A 20,964-nucleotide genomic window follows, 5' to 3' on the forward strand; every position below is an offset into this window, starting at 1 on the left:
TAAAAACGAACAAATCATGAGAAATAACTTTAGTAATATAAAGAAGAACAATAATTTAAACCTAAGAAACTGCTTTCACTCTCAAAAACTTTTAAAATGAGTTAACTTTTCTAGATAACATAATTGTGAACAACATTTAAAATATCACAGCTGCTATCAAACATCTAAGTAGAAAGTTTCACCATTTTAAGACAAGTTTTTCTCCAGTTCTATTACAGCTAATTTATTATACGCTAAGCCTTAACATCTCAAAAGTTTCATAAGAATTCCTCGAATGAATAATAAAAAAATCCACTAAATATTCAAGTGGTTTTATGACACTTATTTTAAGCATATTCTAATCAGTGCAGGCCCTGATGACTATATACATTCTAAAGTCATTAAAAAGTTAACAATAGAATATTCATTAATGTATTTTATAAATTCAAAATAAATTAGCCAATCTATTAAAATAAATTACGTATTTTACAGTATACTGAGAACTTTTATACATTTGATACCAAAACAACGTCACTTTGTTTTTCACAAATAGGTCACATGAAGGTAAAGGAGTACGACAGTAGGCTTGTGAGCTTCTGTCTTCTGGTGGGTATTTACCCTAATATAACAGTTTAATTCTGTTATGTATATTTTAAAAGCTAAAAAATGATCTCATACTTCAAAATATAACTCTAGATATTTTTTAAAAAGCATATATAGTTTACCTCCAATAACTCCTTATATTGCACCCGATTGAGTAATTTTATGCTTTTTAATCTGGGTTTAAGAACCCAAAGTATAAAGAACTGACCGAAACATTTTTAAAGTAAAATCAGTTGCTTGCTCTGTCAAATTCAATAGCGACCCTGTTGTAAGCCACCTAGTGGTACGTATGCGGACTCACACCACCAGAAACCGGGTTTCGATACTCGTAGTGGGCAGAGTACAGTTAGTCCATTATATATCTTTCTGCTGAATTCCAATCAGTCAAACCCTTCTGTAATAAATACGATTAACCGCAGTATTCATGCTATGTCTCTATTTAGTTTTAGTGTGAATCATGAAGAACCCTACAGCCAATAAAGTCATAGACTCACAAGCAAGTTAATCCAAAAAGAGCTTGAAAAAATATATATATAGAAATCATCTCCAGTTGAAAAAGCGTAGAATTTTCATATGTTTATTGTGTCTTAAACCTTGCAGCGTACAATCCAAAGACTGACTCCTTAGTGTCCCCCGTTAGTACAGCGGTAAGTCTACGGATTTAAAACGCTAAAATTAGGGGTTCGATTCCCCTCGGTGGGCTCAGCAGATAGCCTGACGTGGCTTTGCTATAAGAAAAAACACAGACTCCTTAGCCACTAATCCACACACTTTTAAATACTGAGAAAATAATTTATCATATTTCAACTGGTTACGTGTATTTTAAGTAAATGTGTTAAAAAGTTACTTCTGTCGCAAGTTGCCAGTATGTTAAGAAACTGAAGTGTCTAGAAAACGTAAAAAATGTAAACTTATATGTCTAAGATTATATAAAAGTATACAGGCATCAAATATCTAGTTTTCAAGCATTTAATAAAATAATAATGATACTGTATAGAATACAGACCGATTTCACGCACCTACCATCCTAAACCGAGAACAACCTCCTTAATACACACTGAAAACTATAGTTTCGCATCACTGTTGTGTTCTGACATGCAGTAATAATGTACAATACAACAAACTTTTTTTCGCATTCATTGATAGATTGTTTAGGCAGAGTATTCATGATGAAACTTTGTAGAATGGACAGCAACTGCCTGTTGTGGAGACACAAGTGCAGAAGACGACGTTTCGAAAGTCCGCCTTGAAGACGAAAGACGTTCGAAACGTCGTTCTCTACGCTTGTGTCTCCACAACAGGCAGTTGCCGTCCATTCTACAAAGTTTCAACCTTTTTTCGTTTGAAATCACTGCTTTCCTACAAATAGTAACAGAAAGAAACAATGGCTTATAAAAATCCAAAGAGATGAAAGACTTTTGTTTTCAGTGAATGATGTAAAATTACGCCTACCTAATACTATTAATAACGGTAAAAACAATGTGGCTTCAACCTATGCAACATATTTCTTAGGCTATATGAAAATTTAAACATATATATAGAAAACAAAAGGGTTAAACAGGCCTTTGTATTCAATAGTCCTAGCTAATCTATATAATATCTAAATTTCAATATCTGATATTATAATAAATAAACCCCAAATTAGCCAGTTAATACAGTTTCTCTCCCATCCCCTTTCAATGTATAGGCCTAAAATGAGTACAGTTATCCCCCCCCGGGACCTATAACTGTATGCTTAAATTACTAAAAACAGTCGACTTTCTTTGTGAGTATTTGTCACAGTGTTAAATAAATAATATTCATTATCGAAATAAAACTTACAGGAACGATAAGGTATGTAAGACTTTCTAGAAATGCAGTTTTAGGCTTATCTCTCTGACACCAAATGCGAGAGATGGGTTTATCTCCAGTATAATGTACCCATGACCCTGTAATAAATTGTATCCTTTAGTAAAATGTTTTGTAGACGATTTTGAATGCCTATAAATGATCACAGTAATGTCACCCATTGAAATATAGGATAGAGCAGCTAACTTATTTGTCCATCCAGGATCCCTCAAACCTTTCTTTGCTGTCGTGATTGTTTGGTATTAATATAGGTACAATTCACTTAATGGGAACTAGCTAGCTCTGTCTTCTTTTTCTCGTCAGTCACACGTCAAATTTTACTATGGGTGAAGTTAGATAATGTTTTCGTAAAAATATTAATGTCCGATGTGAATCCACTGAATTTAAATGGTTTGTAATGTTCGAAATCTATAAACTTTCTTGGTCAATATATCTGAAGATCCCGATTACTAGGCGTTAATCAAAGTTATAGTTTCCGAAACTTATAGTATACCAACTATAGCAAATATATACTGTCACTTGGTGCAACGCTTTGATTATATTTATAAGAGAGAAAGGAGAGTTCCTAGTAATTTCGGTCTACTCAACAATATAGACAATACACTAGCATTTACGCATATACATATGTTGTTGATTCTTAGATTCAAGAATCTTCTACAAATTTAGTAATGAGGCGGGAATTTTGTAATACTAATTTAACTGTCTTATTTATGTACATTTCTAGATATAAATCTAAGTTTAATATTTATATTACAATACATATATAATAGTAAATCCGTCACATTAGCCTTGACTATAGTATCTTATAGGAATGTCTTTCATCATGTAGCCTATAATATAGTGGATCATGTAGCCGTCACCATCATCCAAAAGTGTCTTCACTCCAAAACAAAACTATAAACGATAACTACGTGGGTCACGTACCCATCACGTCTGTATGTGATTTATTCACCAGCTATAGCAGTACGTACTGGTACTTGCTTAACGTTATTACTAACAGTTAAGCCTGACGTAATTACCTACTATGGTATCTCACCCACTTTAACTGCAGAGCCTGGTTACAGCCAATCAAGTCTCTTCCATCAAATTCCTCACTCGCATAATTAACAAAAACACATTTGATTGAGTGACGTCCGTCGGGTATAGTTCTAGCATACTAAGGTTTTAAGATTTTCTTTATTGTTCTTATCGTGAGGCAGGCAAAAATCATGTTGATGGAGTTACCTAAATCTTATTATGATAGATCTTGCATGCTCGCACGCACACATTTGTACACGATATAGTACATGTTTGTACATGCAGTACATGTGTGCTGGAAAGAGAGCGATCGCAGGTCATACATTGCTCTCTTACTAGCCTACTGTAAACACTCGTAGTATACATATTTGGCGACGAAACAATACTTGGAACATACTATATAATCGAAAAACGATAATTCAAAAAACAAAACAGGAACAAAACCGCCAAAAAAAGAAATTGGGACAGAGGCAACTGTAAAAAAAGAAATAAAAGTAGTAAGCGGGAACGCTAAACTTTTTTTTTTTAACTTGGCCTTAAGTGACTATTTAGCGTTAATTGTATAGTTAGGCCTATCTTTAGTTCATCAAAAGCATTTAAGTATGAAACTTGTAAGGGAAGAAATAATTTTTTTTTCAATATAATTAAGTACACAAAATATCAACCTCACCCCCATAGTGTAATATCCTTCATTTTGTGGAATGTGAACTTAACATCTCCCGCAGCTTCACATTTTCCCCCTACCTTCTGGATGCAACACAAGGCTTAATAATCTCTGGAAATATTGATGTAGGTGTGTGTGTGTTTCTTATAGCAAAGCCACATCAGGTTATCTGCTAAGTCCACCGAAGGGAATCGAACCCCCGATTTTAGCGTTGTAAACGCGTATATTTACCGTTGTACCAGCGGGGGAAAAAGTATTAATAATGAACTTGTTATATGTTTGTACAGAAAGCAGATAGACATTAATGAGGATAATGTGTTTATATCTGCTCTAGAAAATTACGCCTCCTAGTGGCACAGCGACATGTCTGCTGACTTACAACGTTAGAAACCGTGTTTCAATACCTGTAGTGGGCAGAACACAGATAACCCTTTGTGTAGCTTTGTGCTTAACTGCCAACAAACAAACAAGAAAATTGCTATAACTATAAGATACCTTGCATAATTTTGTTTTCCTGACAACGTCAATCTAACCTATTTTCATAAACAATTTACTTAAAATGCAAATTCTTGACATCCTTTACTAGAAGGATGCTGTTCTTGTACATGCTTTAAAAAATGTAATGTTTGAAATTTAGCTAAAAGTTTATGTGTTGCATTCTTTGTGATCACAATAAAAAACATCACAATTTTTCAAAAATTAATTTAAATCGAACTTTAGTGATAAATTACAAGATTTAAAAACTGATAAATTAAATTCATTTTTATCATAGCACATATAATATACACTCAGGAGTGTTACATTAAATGTTTGAGTGAAAGCCAAATAAAAATGAAAATATAGAGATTAAATGGATAAGGAACAGAAACGGTAACAATCACGAGTCTACAACTTAAGGCAATGAAAGTAAAAACTGGAAATACCAGCTTAAAAAATACTAGATGAAAAATATTTGACACCAAGACTAAAACTATTTGCGTGCCTGTGTCTTAAAAAAAAAAAAAGAAAGAACTTGAGGAGTACCAAAATGTTTGTTAATCCAGGGGCAGGTTACCTGAGTCATTGAAATTGTGAAACAAAGTTAACTAATATTCCTGGGTTGTATATTTAAAACAGTTGGTATGGGTAGAGAAAGCACTAGTAGAGGAGCGAACAACGTTTCCACCTTTTTCGGTCACCTTTATACCTATGTTAATAAATATATCCAACATCTAAGCACACCCTCTACATTCCTACACTCAATTGCATAACCGCCTTCAAACATGTAGTCAGCTACCGGTCAGTAACCCTTTTTATCTTTGTGAACCTGACGATGACCAAAGAAGGTCGAAACGTTGTTCGCTCCTCTACTAGTGTTTTTTCTATTCATACCAGCCGTTTTCAAATATATAATTTTCTCTACAAGTGGGTTTTATCGTCATCAAGGATTAATATTTTTGGATGTTTCGTTTGTTTAAAGTTACGCACAAAGCTACACTATAGGAAAAATGTGCTCTGCTCACCTCAAGTATCGATCGAAACCCAGTTGCTGGCATTTTAAGTCCGCATACATACCGTTGTGCCACTGGTGATATTTCAAAGTGTTTTGAGAATTGAATAAATACTTTCTAAGAAAATGAAGTGCATATATTATTTATATATCATACTGAGCAGTAGTAACTTCCTTGAGTTTGCTAGTTAGTCATTTACATTCCAAAGATGAATACAAGTTACATTTGTGTGTCTCTAACGTAAGAGCACGAAGATACATTGCGTTCATTTTGAAAATAAAAGCAAAAATTTGTAGTTAGATAACTTTATAAGATACGTTATATAACAGGTTAGTAAGTGATTTTAGACTGCATCTTTCAATTTTACTATCTTGTACCTGTTTGGCTTTTCTGAAACAACGCTCGTTATATGTATCTGTCACATAAATGTGTCGTAACCTTTAGTGTTTAAATTGTGCTTATGGATATTTCGGACCTGAGGTTTGTTTCATCAAACTTCTTTATAATCTGTTATTTATTTCTAGAACAATTCTATACCCAATGACCTAGTTCCACTAATAATGCGCCATGTCTCTTCCATTTAAATGGAAGGACAGACTGATAGTTTTCTTGAACTAATACCATCAGTTTTCTCTTATTATTATTGGACAAGGAATCACTTTGAAGGTTCAACAGAGCACTGATTGTCCCAAAAACTACGTTAGGGATCAATCTGTTTTAAACTTCCCTCAACATTCCACACTCTAGCAAATATCAGTGACCATGCTAATTGTTAATAAACAATAAGTGGAGATGTGAAGTGATTACAATAGGGTGAGACTAGTATTGTAATAGCCTTGGATTTATTCATTGATATTCTTCGCCTAACAATGTTGCACTTATATCAAACACATCAATGAAACTCACTGTAACGCCTGGTGACTCAGCGGTAAACTCAAGGGCTTGTAACACTCATACAAAAAAAAACAAAATAATCAGGATTGTATCTCGTGGAGAGAATGGTGCAGATACCTTTTTATATTGCTTTATACTTTACAAAATTATCAAACATTGCTGTGTGTGTGTCTGTGTGTGGGAGCTTCAAAGCACCTAGAACTTAGAAAGTTTGAATTCAGTTATATAATTTGTTGGTGATTCTTCCATATAGCCACGTGTTATCATTGGAAATCCTAGAGGTTGAGTACCTAACAAATATTACTGTTACTAGCACCTAACAGTTACAAGTTTAAATTCAGTTCAGTGATGTCTAATAACGAATGAATTCTATCATGTTTCCTGATTGCACGTTGATGGAAATTGTGAAACAGCATTCTTTGCGGGATATGTCAACCTTTAGGTTTTAAATACCCACTGCTAGGTGAAGCTCAGAGGCTGATAAATTAAATTTCTTCTCAACAGAAAACTGTCTTGTATCAGCAAAGACTTGACAAAAAAAAATGACTCAGCCATGTTTTTGCATCATAAAAAAATCATGGATTTTATATTTCACGAAGTATTGTATTATCTCTGGGATTATATATAAAAGTGGATCACATATTTTTGCTACCCCAGTCCTCAGGCGACTGCTATGGATATCAAAGGTAGTTGAAGGATTTTTCTTCCCTAAGCAAGTCTCTATGATCTTATTCCTTAAAGAAACTGTGTAAGACTATGTATCATATCCTTGAATTCCACTTTGAAGGTTATTGTTTATGAATGTGCTTCAATAAGGTAGTGTTTGTAACGCAGTTAGATTTACGTTTTGCATTTTAATTTCATGTTATTAAAGATCAACACAATAAATTCCACAAACTTACATATACATCTAATGTGAGTAATAAAATCCACGTTCTGACGAGCGATAAATTAAACATTGGTACTTCATGATCTAGGACTATTTTTAACCTCCTTTGTTCTGGAGGCTAATTTGTTTCTTTGTTTCAGTATTTTTATCATTTTTTTAAACAGACTTGTTAGCTAAGTACTACGAAAACTATTTTTCCAACCATGATTCTCCTCAGTTTAGTGAATAACTTAAATAAAAAGTTGATAACCATATAATTCCACACCGTGATCTATTTTTCCCAAAATTTCCAACATCTATTGATACACAATCATCACACGACAGTCACGACATTTTCAAAGGAAAAAACATTACTGCTGGCGAACTTAGAATAAACATTAGATCACTAAAAATCTCATCACCTGGCCATGATGGTGTCTGTAATATAACACTTAAAATGCATCAATAAATCTATTAACACATCTACTCAACATCATGAACTTATCCCTTATTTCGGGATATTACCAAGATTCCTGGAAAAAGCAATAATTACAATCATTCCTAAATCAAAAACCAACAATTTCAATCCTAACAGCTTCAGGCTGATCAGTTTCCTTGGTTGACTGGGTAGATTTCTTGAATGTATTATATCAAACAGATTTTTTTATTGTAAAAACAATAATCTAACACCAAACATCCATAACTCCTCCCGTAAAGATAGACAAACAGTAGACCACCTAACCAGACTAACAGAACCCATCCACAGAACACTTAATACCAAACATGCCACTATTGCCATATTCCTCTATGTAAAGAATGCCCTCGATTTTGTGTGGCACAACGCCCTCAAATATTTATTACACAAAATGAATGTAATTAACGCAATCCTCAGATGGACATCGAACTTCCTTACTGATCGAACAGCATCTGTCAAAGTAAATAACACCATCTCTCAACCAGTTAACATCACAGCAAGAGGTCCTTAAGATTCCATTCCTGTACATACTCTTTGTTAGCAACAACCCCTTTCCAAACTTAATGTAAAAATTCTTCTCATAATATGCTGAACATATTAATGTTTGGAGTATCTTGCGAAACCACCTTACAGTTACCGATAAAATTCAAAAATCCTTAAACGCCATTTTCAGTTGGTGTAATAACTGAAGAGTAACTCTTAACCCACTCAAAATGACAGAACTTATACTTAGAAACAGCCAAAGCAAATATTTCGAAATGTCAAAAAATTTAAAATCAAATTAAACAATACCCGAAATAAAGATATGTCACACAGCCAAGGTTCTAGGTATAACCTTCAACATCCGCCTTATATGGACTGAACACACACACACACACACACACACAAATCTATCAGTAAACGAATTCCACATTTATAGTTAACTGCAGAAAGAAACAAAGATTGCAAACCGGAAACTTTAATAAAAATCTATTCAGCCTACATACGTCCCCTGCTAGAATACGAGTGTCAAGTCACCTTCAACATGTCAAGTAAAATCAAAAACAACTTACAGTTACAACGGAACAGAGCTCTCAACACAGACTCCCAAAATTTACCCCAACAAGTTATTTACACAAAAAATGTAACTTTCAAACAATAAACGAAAAACTAACATTCATTGTCTTTAAATACTACAATAAAGTAGAAAAAAGAAACCCTTTAACTTCCACCCTCCACACTACAAATACATCATAAAAACAATATCCCCGTAAAATGGATACCTAGCCTCGAGAGAAACCTAAAAACACTCGAAGAGGTTTTCTCGGGGATCTTCCATTTCCTCTATATCTAATTTTCTGGCACTCTTGAATTTTCTGATCCCAACCAGTAAGTGACCCTGTTAAAAGGGCATCCATTTTGACATATTTTGTACGATCATGTCGACTTGCTTATTCTCATCAAAGTCATCTACATCAATGTCATCCTCACCACCAATGCCATTGACCTTCGTCTTCTCTCTGTCTCTGTATTCACCAGTAATCTGCCAGGTTCCTTTGTAAACAAATACCGACAATCGTTAAGATTACCATTAACTCCCCCGATCTTATCAAAAGTTTAACTTCTTCGCATGCGGAACGAAGGAGGATAATACTATCCCTGAGCACCCCAGTTTAGGGAATTGTAAGATATTTCCTTAAAAACTAAATACCTGCCACGATTTGTTGTTGTTGTTGTTTATCATTCGTCGAAGGGTATTTTTTGTAACTGAAACACAAATGATTGAGGTGATAGCTGCAGCATTTAAGTTCATAGCAATGAAAATAACAGAAATCACTGCCATGTTCTTATAACCAATTCAAGACAATAAGAGCGATTTAGATCGTTACGCTATCGTCTTATTTAACAGAGACCTTGCTTACTTGACTGGACTGGTGTATTGTGGAATTGACAACAAAACAGTAGCCAAGTACCTCCTGATTGTTAAACGCTCTTCTAGATGAATTAAATAGGCATCCACATTTCAATATATTCTGCAGAACAGTACGCCAACTTCTGAGACATCTAAGTGATATAAATAAAAACAAGTGTCTGTGCTTATTTTCTCTCGATGTTTTTATTTTATCGACGAAACAAATACTTGACAAACTACTTGATCAGTGTGTTACGCAAATGAATAGAGTGGCATCCTTACCATAAGTTGTATCTGTAAACGAATAATATAAATTTAATAACAGTAACACCTTACCAACTAAAACTATTTCACACCGTAACAATGACTGTTCATGCAGTTTGATAATTTAAATAGCTTGTCAACCACTATTTTGTCTTTCGTATACCAGCAGGTTTGTTTGTTTTTCTTGAATTTCGCGCAAATCTACACGAGGGCTATCTGCGCTTGCCGTCCCTAATTTAGCAATATAAGACTAGAGGGAAGGCAGCTAGTCATCACCTCCCACCGTCAACTCCTGGGCTACTCTTTTACCAAGGAATAGTGGGATTGATCATTACAATATAACGCCCTCACGGCTGAAAGGGCGAGCATGTTTGTTGTGACGGAGATTCGAACACGCGACCCTCGGATTACGAGTCGAGTGCCTTAACTACCTGGCCATGCTGGGTCTATACCAGCATGCTTGGTAATCCCTTGCGTCGGGTGAAAAGCCTCATTGGTACTGGATGTATGTTTTTTGTTTGAAGTTAAGCACAAAGATAAACAATGGGCTATCCATGCACTGCCTACGATATACCGCTGTGCCACTGAGTACTGGATATAACAGGTAAGAGTGTGATTGGCATATATTTATATGCATTATTCTTTATTTTAATTCATAAGTTAATATACATACAAATATTTCTATGAATCCTAATATGATGGCCAGTCAGTTTACATTGGGCCTGTACAGAGGTTTTCCTAGTGTGCAATTGATCACAAATCGTGAGTCTGTACAAATATGTGTGCGGTTGAAAATTCACCTGTGTAAGTAAGTTCAAGCTGATAAATATCAAAAAACATATTTAGGATTATACAATTCATTTTTGGGTCATTTATTACTAGATCTGTATATATGAGGTGCAATAAGACGTCATATATTAACAAATGATGAAGTTAAAATATAACTGTTCAGTTCAAAAAATCCTTAGGATTAGTTGTGGTCCTGTATTTAGACTTTGTTTCTAATTACTATAGTCCATTTATACCAGTTTATTCTCAAAGTTTTCTTTGTTTGTTTTTGAGGCAAGGTTACACGAGGACTATCTGCGCTAACCCTCCCTAGTTTGGCCATGTAAGACTAGAGGAAAGAAAGCTAGTCATCACCATCCACCTGCCAACTCTTTGGCTACTCATTCACCAACTAATAGTGACATTGCCTGTCACATTATAATACCCCCACTGCTGAAAAGGCGAGCATGTTTGGTGTGACGTGGATTCGAACCCGCGACCCTCAGATTACTAGTCGAATGCCTTAACCACATGGCCATGCCGGACCCATTATTAGTAAATTTATTTAGATCGTTTGACTCGCAATCTGACGATCATAAGCTATAATCCCTTTTCCACCAAACATGCTCGCCCTTTCAGCCATGGAGCATTATACGTGATAATCAATCCAAGTTTTCGTTGGTAATAGAGTAGCCCAAGAGATGGCGGTGGGTTGTGATGACTAACTGTCTTCCCTCTAGTCTTTCACTGCTACTATATGGACAGCTTTGCTTGAAGTTCTAAATAAACAAACAGTAAATTTATTAAGGTAATCGTTCTAATTTCGCAAGATAATGTTTTATTTTTCAAATCTTCACAAGTACACAGACATTTTTACTCACTTGATTGAAGATAAAATTAATTTTATAGAAAACTGTATTTACTGATTAGTCCTTAGAAGAACTCGTTTCACTTTGTTGTTGGATTTCGATTAATTTGAGCATGAATAGTAAGTACCCCAGTTATCCTCCCACTCCCCACCCCCACACCAAAACTGTTTTCTTAACATTCTAGTCTGACTTCTTAATTACCTAGCTACCACTTGGGTAATACTTTTGTTCTTTGTTAATACGTTACCTGATTGGATGATATCATAGCCATTTTATTTTAATGACGTAATTCTAGACTGCTGTGAGAACTATTATGTTTGGATAACACATTTGGACTGTTACATGATCTGTGGCCCACAGATGGCTCAGCGGTAAATGTAAGGAAGGACGCTAAAAACGAAGTTTTGTTACCTGGGATAGGCAAAGCACGTCTAACCCTTTGGGCACCTATGCGCTTAACAACATACAGACGAAAAATAATATATGTTCACTGAACTAAGTGTGCGTCATAATTTCATTTTAATTATTAGAATAGATATTTCTACAATAAAATTATTGCTTTTAATATATATATATTGTGAGAAAGTATAGTATTGAGACAGCGAATTGGTTGCTGATTGTATTCTGAGAAAAATGCACATAAGTATATTTAAAAAATTACATCTTTTCAATATGAGTCAATAGATGGCAATACTGTCATCAACTTTGTTGTCAACACACCATCGTGCAGCAACAAAAATTCTAATTCCTCTCCGTGTATTACTGTTCTTAATTAAAGCCAAAAGCTACACCGACATCAAAGTTATACGTGGTTATTTTATTTATTTTTAACTAACTAATCTTGAAAGAGTGTACTTTTGTATTCTTCAGCCTACTATTCATACATGCAGTAGGCCTTTAAGTATTTTCCATAAGAACATAAATATTATCCCTTTCATGTAAGTGTTATGCAGAATTCTAAGCTCCTATGAAATTTAGTTAATTACACTTATAAAGTATGAGTTCTCATATAATACTTTGATACATAATTCTCTGAATAAAGAACAATATTTCTTTATCCTTTCGTCATAGCAATAGTATCATTGTGTTTTTTTATATCAATTGATATAAAAGACTAATAGAAATTAGTACTTTCAGCCTAAACAACGCTTTATGCTCACATGGGTGCAAAGACCCCTTTGAAAACACCTGCACTTCAAGTATAGCCGACCCTAATTTTAGCCTGATAATCATAAGGAAGAGAGCCAGAAAGCAACATCTGCTATGAAGGTTCTGGTAGGTTAAACTGAATAATGGAATTGACTATCACTCTGGTAATGCACACTCAGCTGAAAACGTTGAGAGTGTTTAGCACTTTCGCGGTTCAGACTTTGAACCTTCTGGTCCGCAGATCGGTATGATAACCAATAGATCGACTTCGGCATGACAAAAAAAAAGGAATTTACTGCTCTCCAGTTGAAAATCAAATTATACTTTTTTCTTTCTGCAAAAACTTGGTAATTTTTAAAAATTAAAAGCTGCCATCCAAGTAATATTGCTAAAGAAGAGATTTATAGATTTCATAACTCTTGTTAAGTCATTCCCGTTCTTATATATATATCAAACTAGTAATGAAAACTGAGAAGGACTTACATGTAACACGAACAATCTTTTCATTTAAGAATATATATAACAATTTTATGATCAATAAATAGTCTTGTTGTTAAACCCATTTATTCTGGAGTTTGATATTAGAATTAAAATATTGGTAAATAAACATTTTGATGGTTTGAATACATAAGAGCAAATATCTATAATACTGGTATGTCAAAATCCACCAGAAATTTTGAACATTCTCGATGTCGGTTCTAAAGACCTGTATCTTTAACGTATCATTATGAAAATGTTGTGTCTGGCATCATTTATAAAAATATTACATAAAGTGCAATCAGACGATCACTCTTTTGAGTAAACACCCACATTTGTAACCCGCTGGTACAGCGGTAAATCTAATGATTTACAACGCTAAACTTGGAGACGCTGACCAATGGGAAGGCAAACGATCATTCGACTTGTCAGTCTATAGAAGTTTTGCGTGTGACGTCACTCTTGACCTAGTTACTGCTGACCGCCATGATGGGTGGCACGCTCGACGTGTTTATATTCCAACAAAAGGGTGATTCATAGTCAAAAGTGCGCGATGGTACACTCATGTTGTGCATTTAACTGTTCAAATCGACATGGACAGGTGGAAAATGTGTCATACTACAGATTTCCTATAGATCCCGACCGAAGAAGACGATGGATTGCAGCTGTCAATAGGAAAAACTGGACACCCACAGAGCACACCAGACTTTGTAGTAAACATTTTGTGTCAGGTATGTATAATTCATCTATAGCCAGGCTGAATAAATTGAAACTTACATGCATGATATATGTATAGCAGAACACACTGCAGCACCAGTCAAAGAAATGTTTTGCACACTTTTCTTTTACTTTTAAATAACTGAATAGTAAATTTACTGAAGGAACAATATCATTCATGATGAACAGGTTATATAGCCATTTGTACATAAAGACAAAATATTAATATCTCTTAAAGGACCAATTTAAGTGATTCATCAGAAAACCACAACTGGCACAAGATTAAAAAGTGTGCAAATAATTACTTTGTTGGCTGTACATTCAATTGTTAAACAATGTTCAGCATATTCAGTTATATACATATATATATATATATATATATTCAGTTAAAAGTGTACAGTGTATCTGTTATATATATAAATATTATCTGATCTTGCCTGTAGATCTATATCTTAACTAAATTATTGTACTCTGTTTCAGGGACGAAGAGTGATGATCCCCTATCACCTGACTATATACCTTCCATATTTCATTTTACACGTTCTCCCTTGAAGAGAAGGAAAGCTGCTATTGACCAGCTTTAACGGTCTATGTCCACTTGTACTATTTATTATCTGTATATTGATACCGTACCAAAATTGGATCATAAGTCAAAAATTAAGTTTTGAAACAGCCTAGACAATTAGGTGTCTTAATATCATTATACAAACATGTATAGAAGTGCTCCTAGGCTAGAGCTTTGACAACAGTCAGTACACATGTAGTACAATAATATTGAACCATTTATTAAAATGGGGGCCCTACTTTACTTCAGTATCTAGTCTTCGTCTAAAATGTAGTTAAATCTATCATACAGAGTACATGATACATGTATGTAATATAACATGATGTACAAACCTTTGCTGTAATGATGACTTTATCCGACGTTGCCCTGGTTATCTGGACATTCTGTACAAATCCTGCCACAAAGTACTTGTACGCATCAAGGCTTTTGTAACCTTTTAGACTTTCATTTGTATAGGTGGAAGTCCTGTTTATCAAATATATATAAATGTCACCATATGTAATATTTGGCAGATCTACTCCGGCAACAGTCTGACTCTGAGCAGCGTTGTCTTGGCTGGATATTACTGGCGTAAATACACGTGGCGGGAGCATATACGGGTCTCCTACACCCAGTTCCTTCACTTTTTCCTCATACCTGGCCTTTTCGGCACCTGTCAGGTGTGCTACAAGTGATGAAAAGCCAGCGGCAGCCATGTGAATAGTACTGAATACAGCAGTTGTTTACTCGTTCAGTCATGTGGGACACTTGCCACCCAATATGGCGGTATGTTTACAAACCTCGTTGTGGTCACGTGACACTAATAGGTTCATGCAAAACCTCTATACCTCTACTCAAATGATTGATATAATACCCAACAGCATATCACTCCTCAAAACTGGACTTTTAATTCATAGCCCAGCATAATATCCACTACGCCATTCAAGAATGGGATAAATCATGTGATGAAAAAATATCTATGTTTTGTTGACAGACTTTGTTTGAGCAGTTGCGACTGTATAGACATTAAGGATGTAAATAGAATAAGTAAGCAAATTTACACCTTGAATGATCCCTTGAAAACTAGACAAAAAGAACTTACATTGCATTTTAAAGATTTAGGTTTGAAACATTTTGAGTCTTAAAAATAATTCTGATGTTTCAACACGTTTAAAAAAATTACTTTAAAATCCGTATGAGTTCACTTGTGATAATCTCAGGTAAAAATTAACCAAACGGAATAAGTTAAACACACATACATCAGACACTTATAACAAAGTAATGTTTATTATTTACATATAAACAAATCGTGCTGGGTTTTTACTGTTCAAATTAGCCAATTTTCAAAATGTATAGACACTTATCTGATTGATAGACTTAGGAATAAAGAAGAAATGTTGCTCACATCATGAGACATGTATCTCAGAACGGCTTGTATGGATATTAACACTTTTACTGATAAAGAGAGAACAACGTTTCGACCTTCCTAGATCATCTTAATCATCAAAAATCATAAAACAGAATATATGCTGGGACCTTACTGCTAAAATTTGTCAACTTTTAAAGTTCTACAGACACTTCTTTGGCTACTGGACCAAGGCGTAAAGACGAAATAATCCTTTACATCGCGAAGACAGAAAATATTCTACTTCTCTATCATTCAATAACAGAATAAATGTATCTATACTGCATTCTTTAAGTTAGAACGAACAGAAAAGGTCGTAAACCTTTACTATTAAATTGTATAACTATATTCCTACACTTTCAAGTCAGACCAGAGACGTAGTATTATCACACAGTTGTAAATTACTTATGTCAGTGATTACTATACATGTTCAAATAACTAACCCACATTAACTTTTAGAAACTTCTGTCCCACCCCTCTACTTGGGTATGACCAACCCTTCACAAAAACGACGTAGAAACTTAGCTAAAAGAATAGAAACTACATGGAATGACCTTAATTTGTTGTGTTTTGAGTTTTGCGTAAAGTTACAAGAGGGCTATCTGCGCTAGAAGTCCCTAATTTAGCAATGTAAGACTTGAGGGAAAGCAGCTAGTCATCACTACCCATCACCAACTCTTGGGCTACTCTTGTACCAACGAATAGTGGGATTGACCGTCACATTATAATTCTCTCACTGCTGAAAGGACCAGTATGTTTGGTGTGACGGGGATTCGGACCCGCGACTCTCAAATTACGTGTCAAAAGCTCTAACTACTTGGCCATGTCAGGCCTTGTAACCTTAGTCCGACGTTTAACACTACTTATATTCTGTTCATCAGGTCGTCACTAAATATAAGTAATATTTGCACGAAAAATGACGAAAAATATTCTTAAATATGCCTGAATAAAGATGTATTATTATCTAGTTTTTCAACTATCACACACTACATATTTTTATGTATTTGTCAGATTGCACTATGTAACACAAATTTTGTTTCCGGATAGTATGTGTTATTTTTTAATTGCTTATGTTGTAAAAGTACAGTTTGTTTGTTTTTGGAATTTCACACAAAGCTACTCGAGGGTTATCTGTGCTAGCCGTCCATAATTTAGCAGTGTAAGACTAGAGGGAAGGCAGCTAGTCATCACCACCCACCGCCAACTCTTGGACTACTCTTTTACCAATGAATAGTGGGACTGACCGTCACATTATAACGCCCCCACGGGCGAGCATGTTTGGCGCAACGGGGATGCGAACCCGCGACCCTCAAATTACGAGTCGCACGCCTTAACACGCTTGGCCATGCCGGGCCTGTAAAAGTACAGAAAATGGCCATTATTCCCTTTAAACTTTGCTTTTGTGACCTGGATAATGAAATTTAGAAATTAACTTATTTTCTATGCAAAAACGGGTAAATTTGCACATTTTCATTTACATAAGGTCTGAATAAAACAACATATGAATCAAAATTTACGTGTATTTGTACTAAAGTTATACAAAAATGTTTAGAAGTGAATAGTTTTTCGAGATTTGCGACTGTAATGTAAATCACTTTCACGTATCAGCCGCCAAATATAGTCTCCCGTTATGTTTTCATTACACGCTTTCAGGTCACAAAAGCAAAGTTTGAAGCGAAAAATAGGTCTTTTCCATTTAATTTAAGCATAGGCAATTGGGAAATAACACTTTCTGCCCAGGAAGAAGAAAAAGTAAAAATTTTGTTACATAGTACTATCAAAATTAAGTACAATAGACTATGTGTTTTAAGAGATTGTTAAATACTCTTTTTTTTTAAATTATTGTATCATTTTTATCTATTGTACTAAAAAATCCTCAACCTCAGAGTTCATAATTCACCAGGCTCTTTTTACGGCCCTGTATACAAAATCCAAAACAGAAACATTGTATTTGGTGAGAATCATAAACAAGCTGCAAAATAACAGTACAACTTGTTACTTCGTAATACTAAGTGTTAATACCGTAAATTCAAGCATAACCGTTTCATTGTTGAATCACCTAAATTCTCAAAAAGGTAAAATACAACTCCATAAAAATTACTGTTGTAATAATGTAGGATTTTGTGAGTGATTTGGCAAAATCTTGAATACAGAATACTATTCTACAAAACAATCCCACCATTCTTTCATTAATATAACAAACTAACCTAGAATCGTTTAAGAATATATATATATACATACATACATACATACATAGCCATTCAATGTTCGGAAAAACATGATCAGTGGTGGGATTCAGGGGGTTCGCAGGGGTTCGCGCGAACCCGTTCTTAAAAATTTTTGAGCTTAGCGAACCCGTTGATGGCTTCAATTATACCGTCGAATTGTTGATGTCGTGGAAACTGATTGCGTCACACTTCATCACACATTTCGACAAGAAAGATTTAATGAGAAAATCACAGACCGTATTATTGACAAAGTTCGTCAAGTGAATGCAGTCAGTTTCTTAATTGTCCATACGTTGAACCCCATCTCGTCGATGTAGATGACACGGGGTGCGCGAAGTGCCGTCTTCATGAACCACAGGGCATAGTCTTTCCTTTCAGCCTTCACGTCAGGCCGATTTCTGTCGGCTGGGGCGGCTTGCAGTTTCTTCAGAGTGAAAAGCATTCCATGACAAATTTTCCCCAGATGTTGTGGGGTGACAGAAGGCTTATCTGGAAAGGCCTTATTGAGGCCTTCCCTTGAGAGAACCCCTTCTTAAAATTTTTGAATCCCACCACTGAACATGATGTTTTGTAAGTTTAACAATTACCACTTCAACAATACCATACCGTATTACTCTCTTACGGTAGAGTTATAACTAAAATTTGGGGCTCGACTAACCACCGTAGACAGAGTGCAATTTGTTCGTTGTGTGGTTTTGCACTAACACAATCACAACAGCGTAAAATAGTTAACTGACTTATATTTGTGAGACTATTATCACTTGAATTTTGATTTTAGGAAATCACATTTATGATAAGTTTTAAGTAATTAATATTGATTATAGCTATGTAGCCTATCATATAGAAAAGCATTTTTTATTAATAAATTTCCTTTGATTTTAAAAGAGTGAAAAATATTTATCTTCTTTCTTCCCAACTTTTCTGTTTTACACTGCAGTTGTGTAATTTATTAAACGCCGTAACAGTTATTGTTGTTTTAAACAATTGATGGTATGCGTTTAAGCACACACTATTTTACAGCTTGGTCAAACGAAGGACATTTGTTTGAAACGGAAAAAAAGCGATGAATAAATTCAAAGTTTTTGTTAAGATATTAAATAATTATTTTATTTTATTCGGTTGTTATTACAGTTCTCATTTTTTTTTTTTTTTTTTAGTATGTATGTAAAATATCCTACTATGTACTATAACGTACTCTCGGAAGAAACAATGAGTATCATTATATCGATTAATAGGCAGAACTGTTTCGATGTTGTATATTCATATATATTATAATATGCTTAGCTATATTATTCTTATAGGTATATTTTGTTCTCGTGAAACTGTTGTCAATTATTTGTGTATTTGCGTTGTATGATGTACAGAGTACACCAGTTGGTATTTAAAAGACTTCGCCCTCTATTGAAAAGATTACTAACAAATGTATATAAACAAGACGGAAATGTGTTTATGACGGAAGAACAGATTTTCGAAGCAATTTATTATTAAAAAGTAGTAAGTTATTTTAGTATCAACCGTTTTTACTGTTAGACAAAAAAAACTTTCGGAAACAAGCTATTTATATGAAATATGCATATATATATATGTGTGTGTGTCGTTCATTACTTTATATTGTTTAACACGATACTTTGTAGATTATATTAAATTACTAAAAAAATAAAATAGTCATAAAGTACACATGGATAGTATATTATTAAGAATTGTGTCCCGTCTGCACACATGGGGATTAAAATTTAAGTTAACTAAAAGTTATTTAACTTTCTGTTCAGTTATAAATTACATTTTTAGTAAATGTTACGTTTAATTTTGGCAACTAAATAAATGAGAAACAATTAGCTTATTTGTCACATGGCGATGTATTAATTTGAGTTGTTAAGTTGCTTGTTAATGTTGATTGCAATTATTTGTAAGTGTTAACTAATTTGAACAGTTGATTAGCAGTACTGGCACATTTCTAAATTGTCATTAAATGAATAATATAACTACTATGTACTACTAGTAATACACAATATATTATATATTCAGGTTTTGTGTTGTATGTGGTAGCCAGCGTAGATCACAATTGACATATATTCATAAATTAGGTTGCAAAATTGTAAACTTCAGTATTTTAGTTGTACTGACTTCAGGCGTCTCTATGTGTAAGTAGTTGTACTACTAGTAATTCCGGAAGTACCACAACCAGAATTAACGATGTAACATTGGTACAATCCCACTTAAATAGTTAGAAGTCGTGTACCTCTTAGATTCAAACTTGGAAATTGATTGCAATTTACACATATTATAGTTAGTTATGTCATATAGATGTTCGAAGCTATAAATATAATTATAACTATATGAAGTGTGCATATACATATATTGTGTATATATTTCGAATAATTTCATCTGCAGGTTTTATATCATGTATGTTGCTTAATGTTAGTATTTTGTTTTTACTATTACAAAGATCATAACAGTAATTTCTTTTGAGGGCTCATTCATATTTATATATTGTGCAATAAAATGCACTGACTTATTTGTTTATTCATTCAGAATAAAAATTAAATGTTACCCTCAAAGGTATGTGAATGTAGTTAATAAATATTGTGTGGAATGTTTTACTTAAATATAAAGTGTAATATTAGGAGAATAAATTTTAAATACAATTTAAAGTTCTTATGGAATAACTGGAAGGTTACTATTTTAATGTAGAGTGTGTAGAGAGGGTTTTGCTAAATTTTATGTTAAAAGTAATTTTATGATACATAAGTTTAAAATATTGAGAATTCAAAACAAATATTATCCATTATTTTTGAAGGCTCATGTGGTGGCCAC

General features: G+C 34.0%; 3 protein-coding genes across 7 annotated transcripts in view; 2 read left to right on the plus strand and 1 right to left on the minus strand.

Annotated features, from left to right (window-relative positions):
- LOC143237055 (uncharacterized) overlaps positions 1-15,116 on the minus strand; it is a 42,522-nt gene extending 27,406 nt beyond the window's left edge. The window contains exon 1 of one of the 2 annotated variants that reach the window (XM_076475888.1): positions 14,871-15,116. The gene's annotated coding sequence lies outside the window, so the exon portion shown is untranslated. Of the gene's footprint in view, positions 1-4,117; positions 4,191-14,870 lie in introns of those variants that run through there. The other variant, XM_076475889.1, reaches the window with a different exon arrangement.
- LOC143237056 (THAP domain-containing protein 2-like) lies at positions 13,766-14,872 on the plus strand. Its single transcript, XM_076475890.1, has 2 exons — positions 13,766-13,987; positions 14,454-14,872. The coding sequence occupies exons 1-2, from the start codon at positions 13,810-13,812 to the stop codon at positions 14,555-14,557; spliced, it is 282 nt and encodes a 93-aa protein (XP_076332005.1). The 5' UTR covers positions 13,766-13,809; the 3' UTR covers positions 14,558-14,872.
- Positions 15,117-19,341: 4,225 nt separating the features above from the next.
- LOC143237395 (endoplasmic reticulum membrane sensor NFE2L1-like) overlaps positions 19,342-20,964 on the plus strand; it is a 71,694-nt gene continuing 70,071 nt past the window's right edge. Inside the window, exon 1 of one of the 4 annotated variants that reach the window (XM_076476604.1) lies at positions 19,342-19,644. The gene's annotated coding sequence lies outside the window, so the exon portion shown is untranslated. Of the gene's footprint in view, positions 19,645-20,321; positions 20,568-20,964 lie in introns of those variants that run through there. The other 3 variants (XM_076476606.1, XM_076476605.1, XM_076476607.1) reach the window with 3 other exon arrangements.

Source organism: Tachypleus tridentatus, chromosome 13, assembly GCF_004210375.1.
Source record: "Tachypleus tridentatus isolate NWPU-2018 chromosome 13, ASM421037v1, whole genome shotgun sequence".
Taxonomy (NCBI): domain Eukaryota; kingdom Metazoa; phylum Arthropoda; class Merostomata; order Xiphosura; family Limulidae; genus Tachypleus; species Tachypleus tridentatus.